This window comes from Pelodiscus sinensis, chromosome 2, assembly GCF_052426305.1.
Source record: "Pelodiscus sinensis isolate ZL-2025 chromosome 2, ASM5242630v1, whole genome shotgun sequence".
NCBI lineage: Eukaryota > Metazoa > Chordata > Testudines > Trionychidae > Pelodiscus > Pelodiscus sinensis.
In genome coordinates, this window is record NC_143053.1 from 171,362,165 (window position 1) to 171,380,876 (window position 18,712).

Consider the following 18,712-nt stretch of genomic DNA (forward strand, 5'->3'; position numbering starts at 1 on the left):
ATCTTGTACGTAACCCGGGGACTGCCTGTATAAATAATTTTAAAGAAAACAAACTCTGGAGCAGTGTAAAAATCTTATTTGTCATTCTAGTAAAAAATGCCAGTAAGAACTTGATTGTTAACATGAAAGCTACATTTCAGAGTGAAACAGATGAAATATGAGGCGGTCTTCCTTAAATTGGATGAGCCGCAATCCCTGCTGTGGGATGATGTGTCTCATACAAGAGAATGTTTGGTTCTCCTCACCAGGAGATTAAATGTGGCTGCTACATGTATAAAGGCACTTTCTGTGCCTCACTATATTTTCCAGCAGGTTGTCTATTTTGGTGAAGTATTGGCAAAGGTCTAAATTCTATTCACCACTGGGCTTCTCTGCATTAGATTGTGATTGTTCCAGCTTCTAAGCATGTCCTTATAATAGGGCTAAAGCACTGGCCTCAAATGTTAACTATATTGCAGTCTATTCTATGACTTGGTTATATTGATAATGCAAATGAGCATTACTTATCCAGTATTCTCATTAGCTTGTGGGGATTAAGTTTTGTCTATGCTAGAGTAATTCACACAGGTGTAACTGCATTGAGTTTGATACCAGTGCAAACTTCTAATGTGGGTATGCTGCATTAATACAGAAAGGGGCCCATACCCTTATTCAGGCTTACTCAGATAATTTACATATTTAAGTCATACTAGTGTTAGTCCCTTTTTTAGCACAGTATATTTACATGTTATCCTAGGGCACATTTTTCTAACTCTTATGAAGAACAGGATTTGTCTTTGTTTGTCAGCTCCTTTCACTATAAGAGGGACCAATTTTTCTAGGACTTGTTTTCCTAATTTGTTTTTATTGTCTTCAAACAACACAGAGTCAACCTGTAGAACTGCTTGCCAGAGGATGTTGTGAAGTCCAAGACTATAACAGGGTTCAAAAAAAGAGCTAGATAAATTCAAGAAGGATAGGTCCATCAGTGGCAATGAGCCAGAATGGGTAGGAATGATGTCCCTAGCTTCTGTTCATTAGAAGTTGGGAATGGGCGACAGGGGATGAATCATTTGATGATTACCTGTTCTGTTCATTCCCTCTGGGACATCGCACATGGCATTGGCTATTGGAAGACAGGATACTGGGCTAGATGGACCTTTGGTCTGACCCAGTATGGACATTCTTATGTTCTTTTAATGTATACTATGTATAATCTTAATAAGTAAATATTTAGGTAGCTGTCCAACTAATTGCTGCAGTTTTCATGCAGTTAGCAAATTGATAAAGAAGAATGCAGTGAAGCTGGAAGAGCCCAATTGAAAAAAAGAACGGTGCCCCTTGTGTGTCACACAGCCTCCCCTTCTTGTCTTCATGACTAGTTACTTTAGAGAAGTCAAAAACTAGTATTAAAAAAGTGAGTCCTTTTTGCTTAACTAGTTGACTTGCTATTTCAGAGTGTGCTGCTACCTCATTTTCTTACTGACAGTAACCTGAACATGCCATCTTAGGAAAGGTGACACAATTATAACTTGATCTGTTGTCCTACAAGGTTTGTATAATAATCTGCTCTTACTCCTTTTGAGAAATTGTTTAATTTTCCAAATGCCTTTCTTGCTATTGACTGCCTTTAATATATTTTCAAAACTTGTTCACCAGCATTTTTGAGTAAAATATTGCAGTCAAACTGCTGGTGCTATAGCAATGGGGTTAGGGCTTGTCTATACACAAACTTTTTCCTGCTCCTGAATAATTCCTTAATAACATCCACAAAGCAGATTATGTTAAACCAGAATTTGACTAAATCTATACTATGAAGTTTTCCTGGTGTAGATGTGTTGGTCAGGGTATCAACTGTTGGACACACATGTTGACCACCTGCCCCTCTGCCCCCAGTAGAGATACAACTATGCTGACAGAAGAGGGCTTCTGTTGACATAACTAAATGCCTCTTATGCAGTTGGTTTAGCTATGCTGGCAAACCAACTGCTTTGTTTGGTATAAGAAGGGTCCACTAGTATAGCTATACCAGTAAAGCATTTGTAGTCTAGACAAGGTCTTGTTCCAGAATGAGTGTGTCTACACATTGAGTTGTTCAGGAGCATCTATTGTGCTTTTAAATTCACACTCTACCTTAATCTAAATTAACTTCCAAGTATAGACCAACTCTCAGGTTATAATACAGAGATATGATGCAAGTGTCACTGAGATAATAAGTTATACTTGCTTGGAAGATGCAGGTGGGCTAACTTTCATACAGGTTGGACCTCCCTGGTCCCGCACCCTCCAGTCCTGATGATGGATTTTGCTGAACCAAGGAAGGTCATTTCTGGCCCTCCTGCCACCAGTACCCTCCAGCCCTAGCCCCACTGTTGGCCTCCCAGCTGGCTTCCCACCTCTTACTGGCACCCCTTGCCCTGTCAGCTCCACTGCCCTGCTGGGCAGCCCCGTCACCCTCTGTGTGTCAGGCTCCCACTGCAGCGCCCAGCAGCTCCGCCATCTGTGTGCGCATCAGGCTCTAGCTGCAGCACCTGGCATCCCCGCTGCTTCTACACCCCTATTCCTACTGCCATGCCAAGCAGCCCCACTATCTGCACACTGGTAGGTGCCTGCTGCACTATTGGGCAGCCTCACTGCCATGCGCACCAGGCTCCTGTTGCCCTGCCATCCTGCAGAGTTTCCAGACACTAGCTCTCCTCTGGGACTTTTTGGTACTAGAATATCCATGGTCCTGCTGGACCATGGATGTTACTGAACCAGAGAGTCCCAGTTAAGAGAGTTTCAACGTGTAGTTACAATGGCTAATCCTTTATACTAAAAGCTTGAGAAATTGTCCCCAAAGTACTATTACATTGGTACTTGGTGAGTACAAAAATACAATCTGTGATAACTGCAGCATTGCTGTTACATAATTAGATATATTGTTAACACTTGGCAACAGCCTTGCACCTGGTTTATTAGTTCTCCCCTATGCAGTGTGGGCATGTGAAGGGTTGCCATTCTTATTCAGTAGTGGTTTATGTTCACTCTGGTTACACAAGATGCCGGTCAACACCTCCAAATCAGGCTCATGATCTGTGCAGATAAGACTGACGCTTCCTGAGCTGCTCAGTACTCCACTGTAAGCAACAGCACTTTATGCAGGGCTTCAAATTAGTACTTTTCTTCCCTTGGCTTTTGAGTCATGGATTTGCTTCCCTCCCCTGGCCATTTCTTGAGTTACAGAAATCATTATCCTTGCAGCCTTCCCTCCATCCCAGATGTAGATCAGCTGCCTTCCTGCTGTTGCCTTTGTGCTTCTAGCCACCCTTTTTATTTTAGAATTGTCCAAGGGGCAAGTGAATTTTCCCCAGCCACTAACTTCAGTGAGGTGGTATCTTAACCGCTAGTGATAAGCAACAGTTAATATCCAGCCCTATTCATGTGTTTTTTACTCTGACCACGTATCATAGGACTCAATATATCTTCACACAAGCTTTATAATGCTATCCTTGTGTCCAGATGATAGAAAAGACACTTAGTCAGCAAATAATTCACAGTTTTTAGCCAGATATTTGCACACACAAAAAAAGTCCCAAATAATATAGGTTTGAAGAGATTCTTGACCGACTTTTCAGAAGAGGATCACATGCTGGAATTTAGGTGGCAAAGATCAACGTTCAGAATTATTCTCATCCGGGATTGCATGAACAGAGTGGTGCAGATTTGTTGATCTCAGTCTTTATTAAAATCTCAGTACTGCCAGGATAAGAGATTATATTTACCTGTATGTTTGATCAGTAAAGAAAAATGTCATCCTTTTTTTGTGATGGCATACACTAACAGCATCTTCATCAGAAATTAAAATCAGATTGTTAAATCATTTTGCAAAGGCTGCAAGAGTCTGATGTTTATGGGTTGGTTGTGCCTCATGAGATGTAAAATTGGCTTGAAAGTTCTTGGTACAAATGTGAGTAGAAAAGGATCCTTTTTCTTATTGCTTCTATGTGAATGAAACATTAATAGGGATGAGATTTCGTATTACATGGAGTATGCTGTTAATTTTATTAGATTATTGTCGTTACAGACAAACCTGGATTTCCATGAATTTTCTTAACAGCCATTATATTATTTTCCTCCTCTAAATAATATGGGTGTGTATGTCTGTGTGAATGTATTAATATAAAGTTACCAAACTATATTTATATTTTGCTTGGGAGTTCAAGTTCATTCCACTTCCTAAGTTTCTTTCTTTATTTTTTTGCATTTACAAAAATAGTTAATGTTCAGATCTTAACTTGCCACTTAATTATTCTTGGGACTGCTTTTGTTGCTTGGCTGTGCTATTTCTGATGCTCCTCTGTTAAGCTTGCTTTTGGCTTTCCATATTTTGATGATAATAAGCTCCTATTGCTGTATGTTTATGTGGACCTGGGTTGATTTAATTTTTAATTTATACTTGTTCCAACATTATAGCTCTTTTTGCACTCTCTGTTAGTTATTTGAAATGCTATAGTGACATCTGGTGGGGAAAGATGAGAATGTTGTAGTGGGACAAGTATTGGCTTTAAGTTTCAGAGGAATGCAGACTCATTATATGGAACACTCTGGCTACGTCTAGACTGGCCCCTTCTCCGGAAGAGGCATGCAAAGCAGGCAAGTCAGAATAAGGAAATCCGCGGGGGATTTAAATATCCCCCACGGGATTTAAATAAACATGGCCGCCACTTTTTTTCCGGCTTGGGGAAAAGCTGGAAAAGAGCATCTAGACTGGCGCGATCCTCCGGAATAAAGCCCTTTTCAGGAGGATCTCTTATTCCTACTTGCAAGCCGGAAAAAAGCATTGCAAGAATTCCTTTTCCCCAAGCGGAAAAAAAGTGGCGGCCATGTTTATTTAAATCCTGTGGGGGATATTTAAATCCCCCGTGGATTTCCCTATTCTGACTTGCCTGCTTTGCATGCCTATTCCATCTTATGTGGCCAGTCTAGACGTAGCCTTTATGTTTTTCTTATGGAGAGCCAAATCTTATCCCTTCCACTGCCCAGATGGGTGCAGATAGCACTGAATTTGGCAGAACTAGTACGGTTTTGGTGATCACAAAGGATTCTTAGAGCCTCCCTCCATTTGTGCCACACAGCTATGGTACCGTTCTTTTTGTGGGTCCTTGCAAACCTGCAGTACCATTGTTGTATGTGGGGGAACACGAGGGGCCACGTGCACCCCAAACACAAAGGCTGTGTCTAAACTACATGGCTCCATTGATGGAGCCATGTAGATGAGGGTTGTAGGCAAAGGGAAATGAAGCCGCGATTTAAATAATCGCGGCTTTATTTAAATTTACATGGCTGCCGCGCTGAGCTGACAAACAGCTGATCAGCAGTTTGTCTGCTCAGCGCGCTAGTCTGGACGCTCCCGCGCTGACCTGAAAGCCCTTTATTGACCTCCCCGTTATCCCTCATAGGATGAGGTATACTGGTGAGGTTGATAAAGGGCTTTCATGTCGGCAGGGGAGTGTCCAGACTAGCACGCCGAGCCGACAAACAGCTGATCAGCTGTTTGTCGGCTCAGCGTGGCATCCATGTAAATTTAAATGAAGCCACGATTATTTAAATCGCAGCTTCATTTCCCTTTGCCAAGCCAAACAAATCTACATGGCTCCGTCGACGGAGCCATGTAGTTTAGACGTACCCAAAGGGTGGGAAGGGCAAAGGGCCAGCTAGTAGCTGCTGGGGACAGATTCCCTGATCACTGGGGGAGACTAGTAGGCGTCTGCCCCCATTTTAACCCTCTGCACTCAACAGCAGGACTGGAAGGGAGTCCAAAATTTTCTTTTCACAGATGATTACTTGAACTCTGGATTGATTTCTCCCTTTAATTGGTATTTAGAATATTGCTTGTTCACAAAACTAAGACGTTGTAAGAGATTACTTTAATTTTACAGTGTCATTGCAATACGATGGAACTACTTATATTTAGACCAATGGACCTGCACTGTCTTCCTTCCTCTAATTGTGTAGGTGAAGTCGTCCTTCCCCTTCCCTCCCTACACTCTCAACATCTTGAAACACTTATCATTTAATGGGATAAAAAGTTGTCCAAAGCAAGCTCATGTGAGAGTTGCAAGATGGAACTAAAAACTGATGTCCTTGACATATGTCAACCTAAGGCTGTAATAAAGATGGAAGTTTTATATTTTTTGATATGTTAAAATGCCATGTAATGCTGGATTAATACTGAAGTCCCCAATTATTCCAGTAAACAATGACAATTAGTTGCAACAGTGATCCTTAGTATAGACCTTACCTCATTCCTTTGTATCAGATTAATTCTCCCTTTTGAGCAAATGTTAATCAATTTGGTTGGTTTAGGTTTTATTAAAAAAATATCAGTCAGGGTTATGAATCAAAGTTCTCTTTACTGTCACAGGACATTGAGCTGATTTCTGAATAGTACTGACTGTATGGGCCCGGTCCAGCAAAGCACCAAGGCATGTGCTTAGCTTTTAGTGTTAAAGAAGTTACACTGAAGTCAATGGGACTGCCCTTTTGCTATAAGCTAACCACCTCTTTCAGTATGTTGCCGGATCAGTGGCATAGTGCTCAGTACCATCATGCCTATTTAGGACCTAGTTCTACCACTACCACTCATGCTGTGTAGTCCTTTAATTGATGAATGGCCCTTCTGAAACCAGTAGCGCCACTGATGCACTAAGGCCTTGACTACAGTTACCTGGCTGAAGTTAAATCATTATTTAAATTGAAAGTTAAATGGGACAGAATCCTGTGTAGATGCTCTTATTTTAGTTTCTTTAGTATTTGGATTAAGTTTAAACCTGTTCCTAATTGACTGACACTGAATTGATATAAATTAGATTGATATTAATTGAGTTTACAAATGTTCACAGAGCCTTTTGCTCTGGTTTCACTAAACTAGTTTTAAATGGCATCATCAGTTAAATTGGTGCCACTTTGCAGTGGACAGCTCTTGAGGTGCTACAGTACTGAGCAGGAGTAAAGGTGGTAGAATTTTGCCTATAAGCAACCTAAATAATGACTTCCCTGTGTAAATAGATTTTAAATCTTAAGTACTGAAAAAATTGTTGGACAATACAGGTAGACTCTCTCTAAAATACTTACTATATTTGTCTCCTGTGAAGAGGAGTTAACAATTCATTACCTTTCTGTGAATGCACCTGACATGATGGTGTAAAAGCAGGATGACATTCAAATGGGAGTGTCCACTTCATTTGCTGAAGGAAGACTCAACTTGATTTCCTTCCTCTACTCTAATAATGTGATCTCACAAAAAGGTTTAATCAGCTGATTTTCTTGGCATGAATTTTTCTTACAAGCGGAGGTTGATATTTTTCAGGAGATAGTCTTTGATGTCCATCCACGCTAAAGTGTTTTGGAATTTTTTTGTTGCACGGCCTCTTTTTCTCTGCTTCTTCCTCTTAACACATCTCTGGCTTTTGTGGTCTTGCCTTTCTAACTGCTTTCTGCCACTGTTCCCTTTATTGTTGCCCTGCTGCATTACTGGTAACTATTGTTATGACACCTGTTTTCCAGCTTTGGAGATATGTTGTCCTTTACACTGACTGCATTTGTTGAGCTGATGGATCATGGGATTGTATCATGGGATACATTCTCCGTGGCATTCATTAAAAAGGTAAATTTCTATCCTACCGTGTGTGTTTTAATGTCAGTTTGTGTTCAGGTTTTAAGCATTTGGAGAGAGCTGTTTTTTCAGGTAGGTATTAACTCAGCAAAAATATGTGTCTGAAAGTGTATGTGGAGGAGGGTAAGGAATGGGGGGGGACGACCTGAGGGGAAGGTCTGTTTCACACTACATTTTGTTGTTCTTGTGGAGCCTGAATTTACTTCCACTGAAATCTCAGTTGGTGTGCTGCTGTTGACTTCAGTGGAACAGGATCAAATCAGTAGCATCTTTCGTAAGCCTTATGTTCATAACAAAATTATATTGATTTATTAAATTGGTTTAGAAACTAACTTAGTTAAATTGGTCCCTTATGTGGATACTTGCTTTGGCTTAATTGTACCTTCTATCAACTTAATTTAAGCTAAAGCTAAAGTTTAAACTTAAGACAAGACCTTCCTTTGTCTTTAACCAAGAGCACGGGCAGAATGTTTTCTCTTTTTTGGTTGGTTGTATTGTAAACGGAATGAACAGTCTCGGAAAAATGTTTTGTAGTTGGGAAAGCTTGGCTTTTCCCACAGCAGCATTTGTAGAATGAAAAACCACATCCGCCTTATTTATCTAAAGTGAGTTAAAAGTAGTTTGGGGACCCATGCCTGCAGTTGAATCACCCTGCTAATTTCTCTTGTTTTAAAAATAAGAAAATTTCATTACAAATGTTTTTTGTCTCCCCACAAACCAGGAAAAGTGAATATATAGTAGAAACAACAACACAACAAAAGTACTGAAACTGAAATGAAAGTTTCACACAAATGAAACTGGGAAAAAAAAAAAGAGTATTTTCCCCCCTCTAATCTTTTTCATTTATAGGAATCTTAAGTTTTGCTTAAAACATTAAAACCTTAAAAAAAAATCAAACAGTCTTTTTTATTAAGATCACATTTGTCACATGAAAAAGACACTATTGGAACAAACTTGACCCAAAACAATCTTGTAAAAAGACTAACCATTAATAGCAATAATTTCACAAACTAATAACTCTAACAATAGTATTAAAATATCTCATGGAAACTTATCTATCTTAGAGATATTTCCATGCAGTGTCTGCAATGTAAATTTGGTTAGACAGTGACTGTCAACTAAGTGAAACTGAGATGAGAAATAAGCAGAATACAGTCTGAACCTCCCAAATCCAGGACTCTCTGGTAGGGCAACATCTGTGGTCCAGAAGGGCCACAGGTGTTGCTGGACAGAAGAGCACTGGAATGAGAGCTGAGTGAATGTGGGCTGCGGAACCCCGGCTGGGCCAGTAGCAGCTGGACTAGGGCGGTGGCCAGGGAAGCTCCTGCCCCGGCCAAGGAACCCCTGGCATCAGCAGGGCCAGGCAGCCAGGAAATCCTGGCCCCAGCTGGGGAACCACAGCTGCAGTGGGGATTCCAGTGGCAGGTGGCCCGGCCAGGGATTCCCCTCCCCCCTCCGCCTCCCGCAGCAGCAGCTGGGCAGTCCTGGCTTGGAACCCCAGGATACCCCTGATAGCAGCAGGGGTGGGCGGCCCTGACCCTCAGAACCCACAGCTGAAGCAGGGCTGGAAGAAGTGGGCAGCCCCGGCTGGGGAACCCCAGGGAATTCCCAACAGCAGCGGTGTGGCCAGGTAATCCCAGCCATGGAACCCCCAGCAGCAGTGGGGCTGGTGGCGGCTGGATGGCCCCAGCCCGTGAATCCTGGAGGACACCATGTGGCCAGGCCAGGAACTCCAAGAGACCTTGGGGCAGTGTGCGGGCAGCAGGATGGGGAGCCTGTGCCATGCCAGCGTTAGTGGGGCCAACAGCAAGGCAGGGAGCCCGAGGAAAGAGGAGTCTGGGAATGGAGCAGCCAACGGGAGCACTGACCTCTCCTGGTCTGGCAAATTCACTGGTTCAGGACAGCTCGGGTCCCGAGGGTGCCGAACCAGGGAGCTCCAACCTGTTGTGAAAAGAGAACTAGATTTTGAAAATTAAATTTTCATAATCAAATCTATTATTTGTGAGCAGTCAAGACATTTGTTTGTTTGTTTCTTAAATATGGGCTCCAACATCTACTCTTTTGCACTCATATAACTTCATTAAATTCAGTTGGGTTTTGTAGTTACCACAGAACAGAATTTCTGTCTCTCATCACCGAGTAGTGTCTCTTTTGAGTAGAATTGGAGTGTCCAATTTAAATGCCCAGGAGGTGGATGTTTACAGACAGATTTCCCAACTGATCAAAACAGTTATTGAACATAGTTCACTTCATATCTTTTCCTGTTTTAAAAACATCTTACCAGTGTTGTAAGTTTATTTTACATTTTTCCACTATAAAGAATAGAACGCAACTGTTTTGTAACAGACTTAAATGGGACGTGATCAAGTACAACATGTCCTGTTTGTTTGGAAGAGCCCATGAATAAATGACTACAAAGCCCCCAAAAGCTATCTTGTCAATCAAATAAAATTAATATCTGATTCAAACTCATCCTTTGCCCTGCAGGATGCCAAGTAATTACAGGAAAAGCTAGCGAGTGCACTGCCTGATATTGGTATGTCTATAGTATGTTCTGGGCAATGCCCCTGGGAAACCTATTAAAATGAGTTCCGTCCTAGTGAGGCATCTAACTCAGCCATCCTGGCTAGGGGAAGGAAGAAATGAGTGAACAGAAAAGGGACCAGTAGAAAGAATGGGAAAGAAAATAGAAAGGAAAGGGGGAGATTCAGGAAAGGTTTATAGTTACACCCAAACTCTGTATTGTATTGTGTGCAAATGAACCTTTTCTCTTCCATGAATTTTATTGGGAATGAAAAATGTCTTTTCCTTATATTTATGATGCATAAGGGTTGTTTTGTTTTTAACTGAGAGAGAAAAAGCCTATATAATGTAATTTTTTCATCCATCTTTTATACTCTGCATATGGCTTCCAGTAAGAGATGTCAACAACAATCCTTTTCCTTTTCCTCCTGCCTCTTGTCTTCTTTCACTCTACTAATACCGCAGTTTTTTTAGGCTGAGGTTTTCAAAGTCACATAATGGATTTGGATTTCCAGTTCTCATGATGACCAGTGGTATTTGTGTCAAAATCCTCTATGCATCTTGCCAAAAAAAAATCCCCCAAAAAACCACACCATACACCCCACACAAGAGAGAGAGACCTAGCTAGTGACATAGTACTTGTCAAATAAAGTGTTCATCAGATAATGGCTACATTTCATGAAAATATTTGTTGATATTTGTCTACAACTATTTTTAGAAAGATTTTTGTAGGGCATTTAGAATTTCACCTGAGGAGAGGTTTTATTTATTTTATGGTTCTATAAATTGGGCAGATTTTTTTTTAAAGGGAAAAAGGCGACTATTATTGTATAATTGAGCAAGGTAATTTGTGGCCAGCACTAATGCAAATGCTCCGTAGAGTTTATTCAAGCTTCCTGTCCCCCCTTGCAGAATATGACTGATGGTAAGGGTAAGTCTTACACTGCACCCTTCTTTTGGAGGCGTGGAGCATACCTTGCATTGCCAACTCTCCAGGATTGTCTTGGACTCTCCAGGAATTAAAGATTAATCTTCAGTGAAAATTATGTCATTTGATAAAATCTCCTGGAATATGTCCAACCACAATTGGCAACCCTAAGTGTACGTACACATGTAGCGCACCTATCATGGGTGTGAATAGCAGTGTAGATGGTGAGGCATGGCTTAGGTGAGTTGAGTAAACAGATGCTCCAAGGGTGTGTGTATGAACTCAAGTACATACTCACATGTTGCTCTGTTCCCCAAGCAGCACCTTTCCAAGTAAACTGCTATTTGTAGAGGTGGAGTGTCCTGCTGCCTCTGCCTCTGGAACCCTTCCTTCACCCACAAGAAAAGACTGTAGCAAACTTTCCCAGCAGACTTTCTGGCAGTCTCTCCCTTTCCAGAGCTTTTCCTTGCTGCAGCAAAAGGCTCTGGTAGCGTGGAGCTGCTGAAGCTTTCCCCACCACCAGAACCTTTCACTGACAATGGCAGTAAACACCACGGTGTGAACCTGGTGTAGTTTTCGCTGCTGGTGGTAGGTATTGTAGACCCAGCCCTGTGCAAAAAAATTCTGTTACGCTTTGGCTGCACATTTGCAGCAGTGAAAGGGGATTATGTCTGAGGATCAGATTATAGTTTTGGTAAAGGCCTTTTCTACTAAGAGATTTCAGCCACCAGTGTAGCTGCACCAGTGCAAAGCCCTAGTATAGACTATTTTACCCATTTTGAAGCCATTTGCACATGGTAGCTAGACCTGTGCAAATCATAATATACTAGTTTAAATTAGGTCTCCACTAGTGGTTTGCAGATGGCTACAATCCCAGTATAGACAAAGGCAAGCTCTTCTGTTGCTCCGATTGTTGCCACTTCATTATATTTTTTACAACTTACCTTAATGTTAACTTCCTTATACTGTTTGATCTTTGAGTCTTGGCTACCTCATCTAAATTCTATTGTACGCACCTGTCGTGTGGTGATGCATTTGTTGCATCCCTGGGATTCTTGGAACAACCCCCCACATGTCCTGCAACTCAACTGCGGTTCTGCACTCAGAACCCTTCTGCTGGGGCAGTATGGCCTAGCAGCCAGAGTCCTTAGGAAACATCCCTCAGGCTGAGGCAGAGTGGTCTAGCAGCCAGAGTCCTTAGCAAACACCCCTCCCACTGGGGCATTGCAGCCTAGTAGCCAAAGTTAATAACAAAAGCCCCTCTCAGTAAGGCAGTATGGCCTAGCAACCAGAGTCCTTAGCAACACCCCTCCCACTAGGGCAGTCCGGCACAGCAGCTGGCGTCTATAGCAGCAGGTGCAGGCCCCATGAGCTGGGGATTGAGGAGATGGTAGGAGGACCCAGGCCCTCCCTGCTCCACTGGGTCCCAGCTCAGGGCCCTATTAGCAGTGGTGTGGTTCACTGCTCACTTAACGGGGAGTCCCACCACAACATGCTAAAGCACCTTGGGATACAATCTCCCACCTTGGGCTACTTCCTACCAGTCTCCTCTGGACTCCTTCCAGGGTCCTTCCTCCAGATCTTTGGCCGTATCTTTGGTGTCTCACGGACTGGTTCCAGGTCTGGTACTACTGGCAGGTCACCTCCTGGAGCTCGGGCAGTACCTCCTCCCTCCTCAGCAGCCAGCCCAGACTGACCTTCTCTCCGGGCCTTTATACCTGGGCAGCAGTCTGAGCATGCCCAGCAGGACTGTGGGGGCGGGACTCCTTCAGCCAGAAGAACTTGGTTAGGTCTGGCTTCCCTAATGTGGGGCTGGTACACCCTGTCAGAGCATCCCATGTTCTTCTTGCTTTAATACAAAGTAGGTAAAATTACGGGCATTCTGCTTACAACAAACATTTGGGCCAGTAGTCACATCACTCATGTCAGATCCCACTGTATCATTTGCAGGAGCAAATACCTCATACAGATAGTAAGGGGACGGGAGTTGAGGGAAGTGGAGCAGAAGGAGCAGTAGCATATTTCAATGCCTATAGTACACACAATAAACATACAAACTCAGCTACCCCCTGAAGTTTCTCATTGGTGATTCATATAGCATGTGATGTTTGAATACTGGCCAGATACTTAGCTGATGTAAACTGGTATAGCATAATAATTTAAACAAATCTATACCAGTTTACATGAGCTGAGAATCTGACTCGCTATTTGCTTTGACATATTCTGATTTGAATAAACACAGACTGTTTGATACTTTCCTCATATTCATTTATGTACATCTGACAACCAGCAGCTCCACAAACTGTCTCTTCTGCTTTTGAATCCTGCCTTTTCTCATTCCCCATGCATGTAAGCAAGATATGAATTATTCAAATGTTTAAATTTGTAGATAGCAAGTTATGTGAACAAATTTGCCTCGGACATCTCTATCCTGCAACGGTCATTAGCAATTCTGGAGTCTATGGTGCTCAATAGCCATGAGTTGTACCAGAAGGTAGCCCAGGAGATCACAATTGGCCAGTTAATCCCACATCTTCAGGGGTAAGTATGACTTTTGAACAAGCACTGTGTTTCCATAGTTTCTAATAGAGTTTCAGTTCAGCCTCCGTTAACAATAGCTAATGAACTTTGTGGTGCTGTCCATTGTATATCACCAGTTCAGGCTAAACTGGTTGTATAATAGCTGCTATACAGTTGAATGGGATGGGGGAAATGGATCTGAGGTCATGTCTTTACTTCCCGGAAGATCGATGCTATGGCAGTAGAACTCTTCTGGAGTTCGATTTAGCGGTCTAGTAAAGACCCACTAAATCAAATGCTGAGGGTGTCACCATTGACGCTGGTACTCCTCAAATCACAAGATATATAAGGGAAGTCAACGGGAGCATTTTCTCACACCAACCTCCCACTATGGAGATGATGGCAAAGTTTGAATTAAGCTGAAATTGCGCATCCTAATTTGAACTTCCACATAATATAGACTTGGCCTCAAATACAATTAATGGTGAGATGGTTAGTAATATTAGGATGTGGATGGATCCATTTGTGTACCAATGTCTGAAAAACTAATAGACAGAAGAGCATACTTTGTTGAGGGTGAGGTTGGGAAGAAAAGATTTCTTAAATTGAATGTGCTTTGGATAAATACTGGTTGGATGGTTAAGCAGAAGCTGTCTATAGTAATACTCCATGTTAGATACATTGCAGTATGTCTTGTGTCATATTTTAAGAGCTTTCTATCCAATTAAAATGGTATTAAATAAAAATACTGTACTTCTTGATTAGCAGGCTTGTTTACAGACTTAGTGTCTTCAGCTTAATTTTCTGTTGTTCTCACAAAACGCAATAAGAAATATAATTTGTAAAGCTTGTATCCATATACCACCTGTCATAATTATTACAATTATGTTCCACACAGGACAGATCAAGAAATCCAAACCTACACCATTGCAGTAATAAATGCACTTTTCCTTAAAGCACCTGATGACAAGAGGCAGGTGAGTTGCTGGGTTTTGTTGTTTGTCTGAAGACCTATAGCAGAGTCTGATTACTTTTGGCAGCTTATCTACATCTCTTGGTTGGCCTCTCATTTTATATGGGTTCTGATGCTGATCTCGCTTCTGCTTATTGTAGGTTTAGTGGAATTATTTCTGCCTTGCACTGGTGTGTAAATGAGAGGTGAATCAGGCCTATTCTGATGTAATGGAATATAGCTACAGATAAATTGTATTGATTGTGTTAGGAAACTGCGCTCTTCTTGGTGGCTGTATTTACTGCTGTGGGGCTGGCCTAAGTGCATTTATGCCAAAATACCCTGTAAGTTCCTAATGACTTCAAAGTAGTTTGATTGTATTTTACATTGAAGGCAAAATAATGAGGCAATGCAATCAAAGTTCATTTTAATTGTTTGCTGCTTAGACTCAGATTTCCAAGTCCATTTGCCATTGCTGATAGCTGATATGTGTGGAGTAGTGAACTGGAAAATCATATTGTCAGAAACCCACAACACGGGGCATAACAGTACAAGGAATTTCACTAGTAATTGAGAATAATGTGGCTTAGAAAAAAATTACACCTTGGTTCAGAATATGATACTGTCTTGCTTTGTCAGTAACACAACAGGTGTAGTGCTGTGAACTTAAAAGTGTGGAAAATTGATGATTGCCAGAATTTGCATTGCCAGCTCCTCAAAGGGACTACACAATTTTATATCAAAATCCTGCACAATGCCCGAGACTTTGGCAAACTCTCGTTAAGCTGCAGTATGAAGATCCAACTCTGTTTAGTTGACTACATTGCAATTAAAAAAATCTAACTTTCTATTAGTGATTTGTGACTTTATCTTTTTTATATTTTTTTCTTTTGTCTGGATCTATAATGCAAAGAAACAGCTCCCTTCTGGCTTTACTCCTATCAAAGATTAAGTCGGACCACGGTTATTTTTTTTGTCACAATAGCAGAAGAAAACCAAAAGAGATTGAGACACAAATAACAGATTTTAAAAAAAACTGTTTTGAAATATATAGCTTTATTGTTCATTAATTGCATTTTATTAAGAAGTGATGCTGCAGATTACTAAATAGAGAATTTTGTCTGATCTTGTGTTAAGGAAAGTGTGACGTAGTGGGGGTACTTGCTGGGATGTGGTGACCCCTGCTGTCTGGAGCAAGACCCAGCAGGGAAAGCCTCACTAGGCAGAGGTAATGCCAAACTTGTTGAACCAGTGGCCAGACACCCCCCATGGAGAGGAACAAAGGAAGGTGGAATGCTGCCCTGACTGGGGGGCAGGGCTGGAAGAGGGTTAGTTAGTTCCTGGCTGGAAGGCAGGGAATAAGGAGCTGGGGAGGGGGCTGGGACTCCCCTATCTCAAGGGGGGCACTGAGGCCTCTTAGCCCCAGTTCCTGTAACCAGATTACATCTGTGCTGCGCTGTGCTGGAGGAGCAATAAACCACCCTCAATTCCACTGGCTGGTGCAGTCTGTTTGTGCCATTTCGGGGTGCAGGAGACGGGGAACCCCCAACGCGCCGTCACAGAAAGATCTCAAGAATTTATTTCTAAAATGAGACCCACCCCTCAGTTGGTGCAGCTTTGCTGGAGTCAGAGTGATTTTCTTCAGGCTATGTCTACACTGCTGTTTTTTTCAGCAGGAGATATGCAAATCACGCTCTCATTTTCATATCTTCTGCTGATCCTTTTTGTAGAAGAGGTTTTGCTGCTAAAAATCCCCATGGAAATGGGGCCATTTGTCGGGAAAACTCCCTTTTGTGCAAGATCCTTAGTCCTCAAAAAACGAGATTTACAGGATCTTGCACAAAAGGGTTTTTTTCTGACAAATGGCCCCATCTACACGGGGCTTCCTAGCGGCAAAAGATCGGCAGAAGATATGTAAATGAGAGCGCAATTTGCATATCTTCAGCCGAGAAAAATTTGGCAGTGTAGATGTAGCCTCAATAATAGACCAAAACTCATTGTAGATAGGACAGTCATGGCCCAAAAGGAGATCCTAATAAGAATAACACCTCTTGTGTCAGGTCAGGAAACTAAAAGATTCTAAGGGCAAAGTGGACTTTCCCACTTCTTTAAATCATTCCATGATTTTTCCTTAAGCTGAAGGTGGGATTCCTGTATGTATTCCTCATGGAATTGTTTAATTGTCTTAATTATAAGGATATTTATTTTTGAGCAGACTGATTTCTTTCCTGTTCATTCCCCATACTGGAGAGTGTATTGTGCATTTAGCACTCCCCCTGCTGTACTGTTCTGAATTTTATGCTGCTTCTGCCTTGCTCAGGTATCCTTCCTTCTCATGTTTCCTATTTTCTGTGTTCTTGCATAGATTTTTAATATAATACACAACTTGGTTAGCTTTTATCAATGTTATTCTTGTAAACCCACTTGCAAAAACTTTAGTTTTTCTGAATATGGGCTGTATTTTGAATCAATTGCAATGCTGCGCTTGCATGTGTAGAATTAGCACGGTGTGCCAGTTGAACTGCAGCGATGCTTTGATTGGAGGCAGAGGGTTCTCACAGTCAATGTTGTGTGCAGTCAGCATGCAGCTTGCTTCACATGCCTTTGCTCTAGGTGTGTATCAATTTGGTAATACCAACAGGAAAAAAATACTCGGTGGGAAACCAGCAGAAACTGGCAACCTTGCGTGTGTAAATAAAATGTCTTGTGGGCCGCACACACACAAAACTGATGGGCCAAGGGCCACAGCTTGCCCACCACTGCTGTGAAGCCTCAGATTTCTTTTTTGGATGAGAAATATTGCTGATAATCAGCGCTAAATGCACCCAAAAAGGAATGTATGATTCTTTTCACTGCTGCACTGAAATATATGCTTTTAGCTAAATCAAACGTTGTGATACCGTGACCCACCTCTAAGTTGCTGTAACCCCCTTCTAAGTTGCTTGCAACCCCCCAGGGGGTTGGGACCTACTGTTTGATAAATGTGGAGCTAAATCTTTGTTTTTTACCAAAACAGGAGATGGCGAACATTTTGGCACACAAACAGCTTCGTGGTATCATCTTAGCCGTAAGTATTTGTATAAAGTTCCCCGAGCTTTTATTTACTAGCACAGGAGGGAAAAAACACATGTTGCCATTTTGGTGGGCGAATGTTGTATATGATTCATGCTTACGTTCATTCAGTTGTTTTTATATTTTTGTGTGTTTTTTGGCTTACTAGATAAGGTAGTTCTGCTGAAAGAGCTCAGAAATGACCTTCCAAAGGGGGGAAAGGGTTTATTTCTCCAATCAGGGGCAGACCACAACATTTTGGCACCTGAGGTGCAGAGCTCAAATGACATCCCTACGCCTCCTGACTTGGGCCAAAACTTTGAAAGGTCTCAGTTTTGCCTTCTTCCTGTTCTACTCCTCTCTTGGCAGTCCACCAACTCTGTGCATCTACAGCCGAGAGAATACATATGCACCAGCAGCAGACACAATTTTCTACACTTTGGGTACTAGTGCCCCTCCCCCCACCACACACACACACACACACACACACAGAGTCTGGCACCTGAGGCAGCCACCTAGGTTCACCTCATGGTAAGGCCAGCCCTGTCTCCAATGCATAAATTATCATTTCTCTATTAAGATATACTAATGAATACAAACAGTATTGGTAGCTTCCTTCCTCTGGAGAAAGTGAACATTAGCTTGCAGACCAGAAGAACTTTGAAAAATCTGCATTGGCCTTGATTATAATGTGTCCCAAACTTTAAGGTTTGAGCCTTCTGGCAAGCAAGCAGTAGACACAAGGCTCCATGGCTCTCAAAATCAGCTCCTGCGTCTATTTATGCATCATCTGTATAGATGATTTTACAATAGGAAAACTCATGTGTTTCCACATATCTTGAGATCTTAAATGGGACACAGTTTGCCAGAGTTAGACTATTGCTGGTAATAAATAATTGCTCAGAAGATGCATAAGATGTTGCGAAGACATGTTGGATTTTACAAACATAAAGAGCTTGCTCTGTCTCCCTCTGAAGACCATGGAAGTTTTGCCATTTTCCATAGTTAGAGCCAAATGTGGGCTCTTCTAAACTGTATGGGTGCTCTATATGGCCTGACATAGATATGAGCATTAGGCAGTCTTGGGTGACTAGACAGTCGG

The 18,712-nt window shown here is 41.9% G+C and overlaps 1 protein-coding gene across 1 annotated transcript in view; it reads left to right on the forward strand.

Moving 5' to 3' along the window:
• The window catches only part of ELMO1 (engulfment and cell motility 1), a 448,991-nt gene that overhangs the window by 159,563 nt on the left and 270,716 nt on the right, over positions 1 to 18,712 (forward strand). The window contains exons 8-11 of the mRNA XM_075921743.2: positions 7,528 to 7,627; positions 13,477 to 13,628; positions 14,506 to 14,584; positions 17,576 to 17,626. Of these exons, the coding sequence (XP_075777858.1) occupies positions 7,528 to 7,627; positions 13,477 to 13,628; positions 14,506 to 14,584; positions 17,576 to 17,626 (382 nt within the window). The remainder of the gene's footprint in view (positions 1 to 7,527; positions 7,628 to 13,476; positions 13,629 to 14,505; positions 14,585 to 17,575; positions 17,627 to 18,712) is intronic.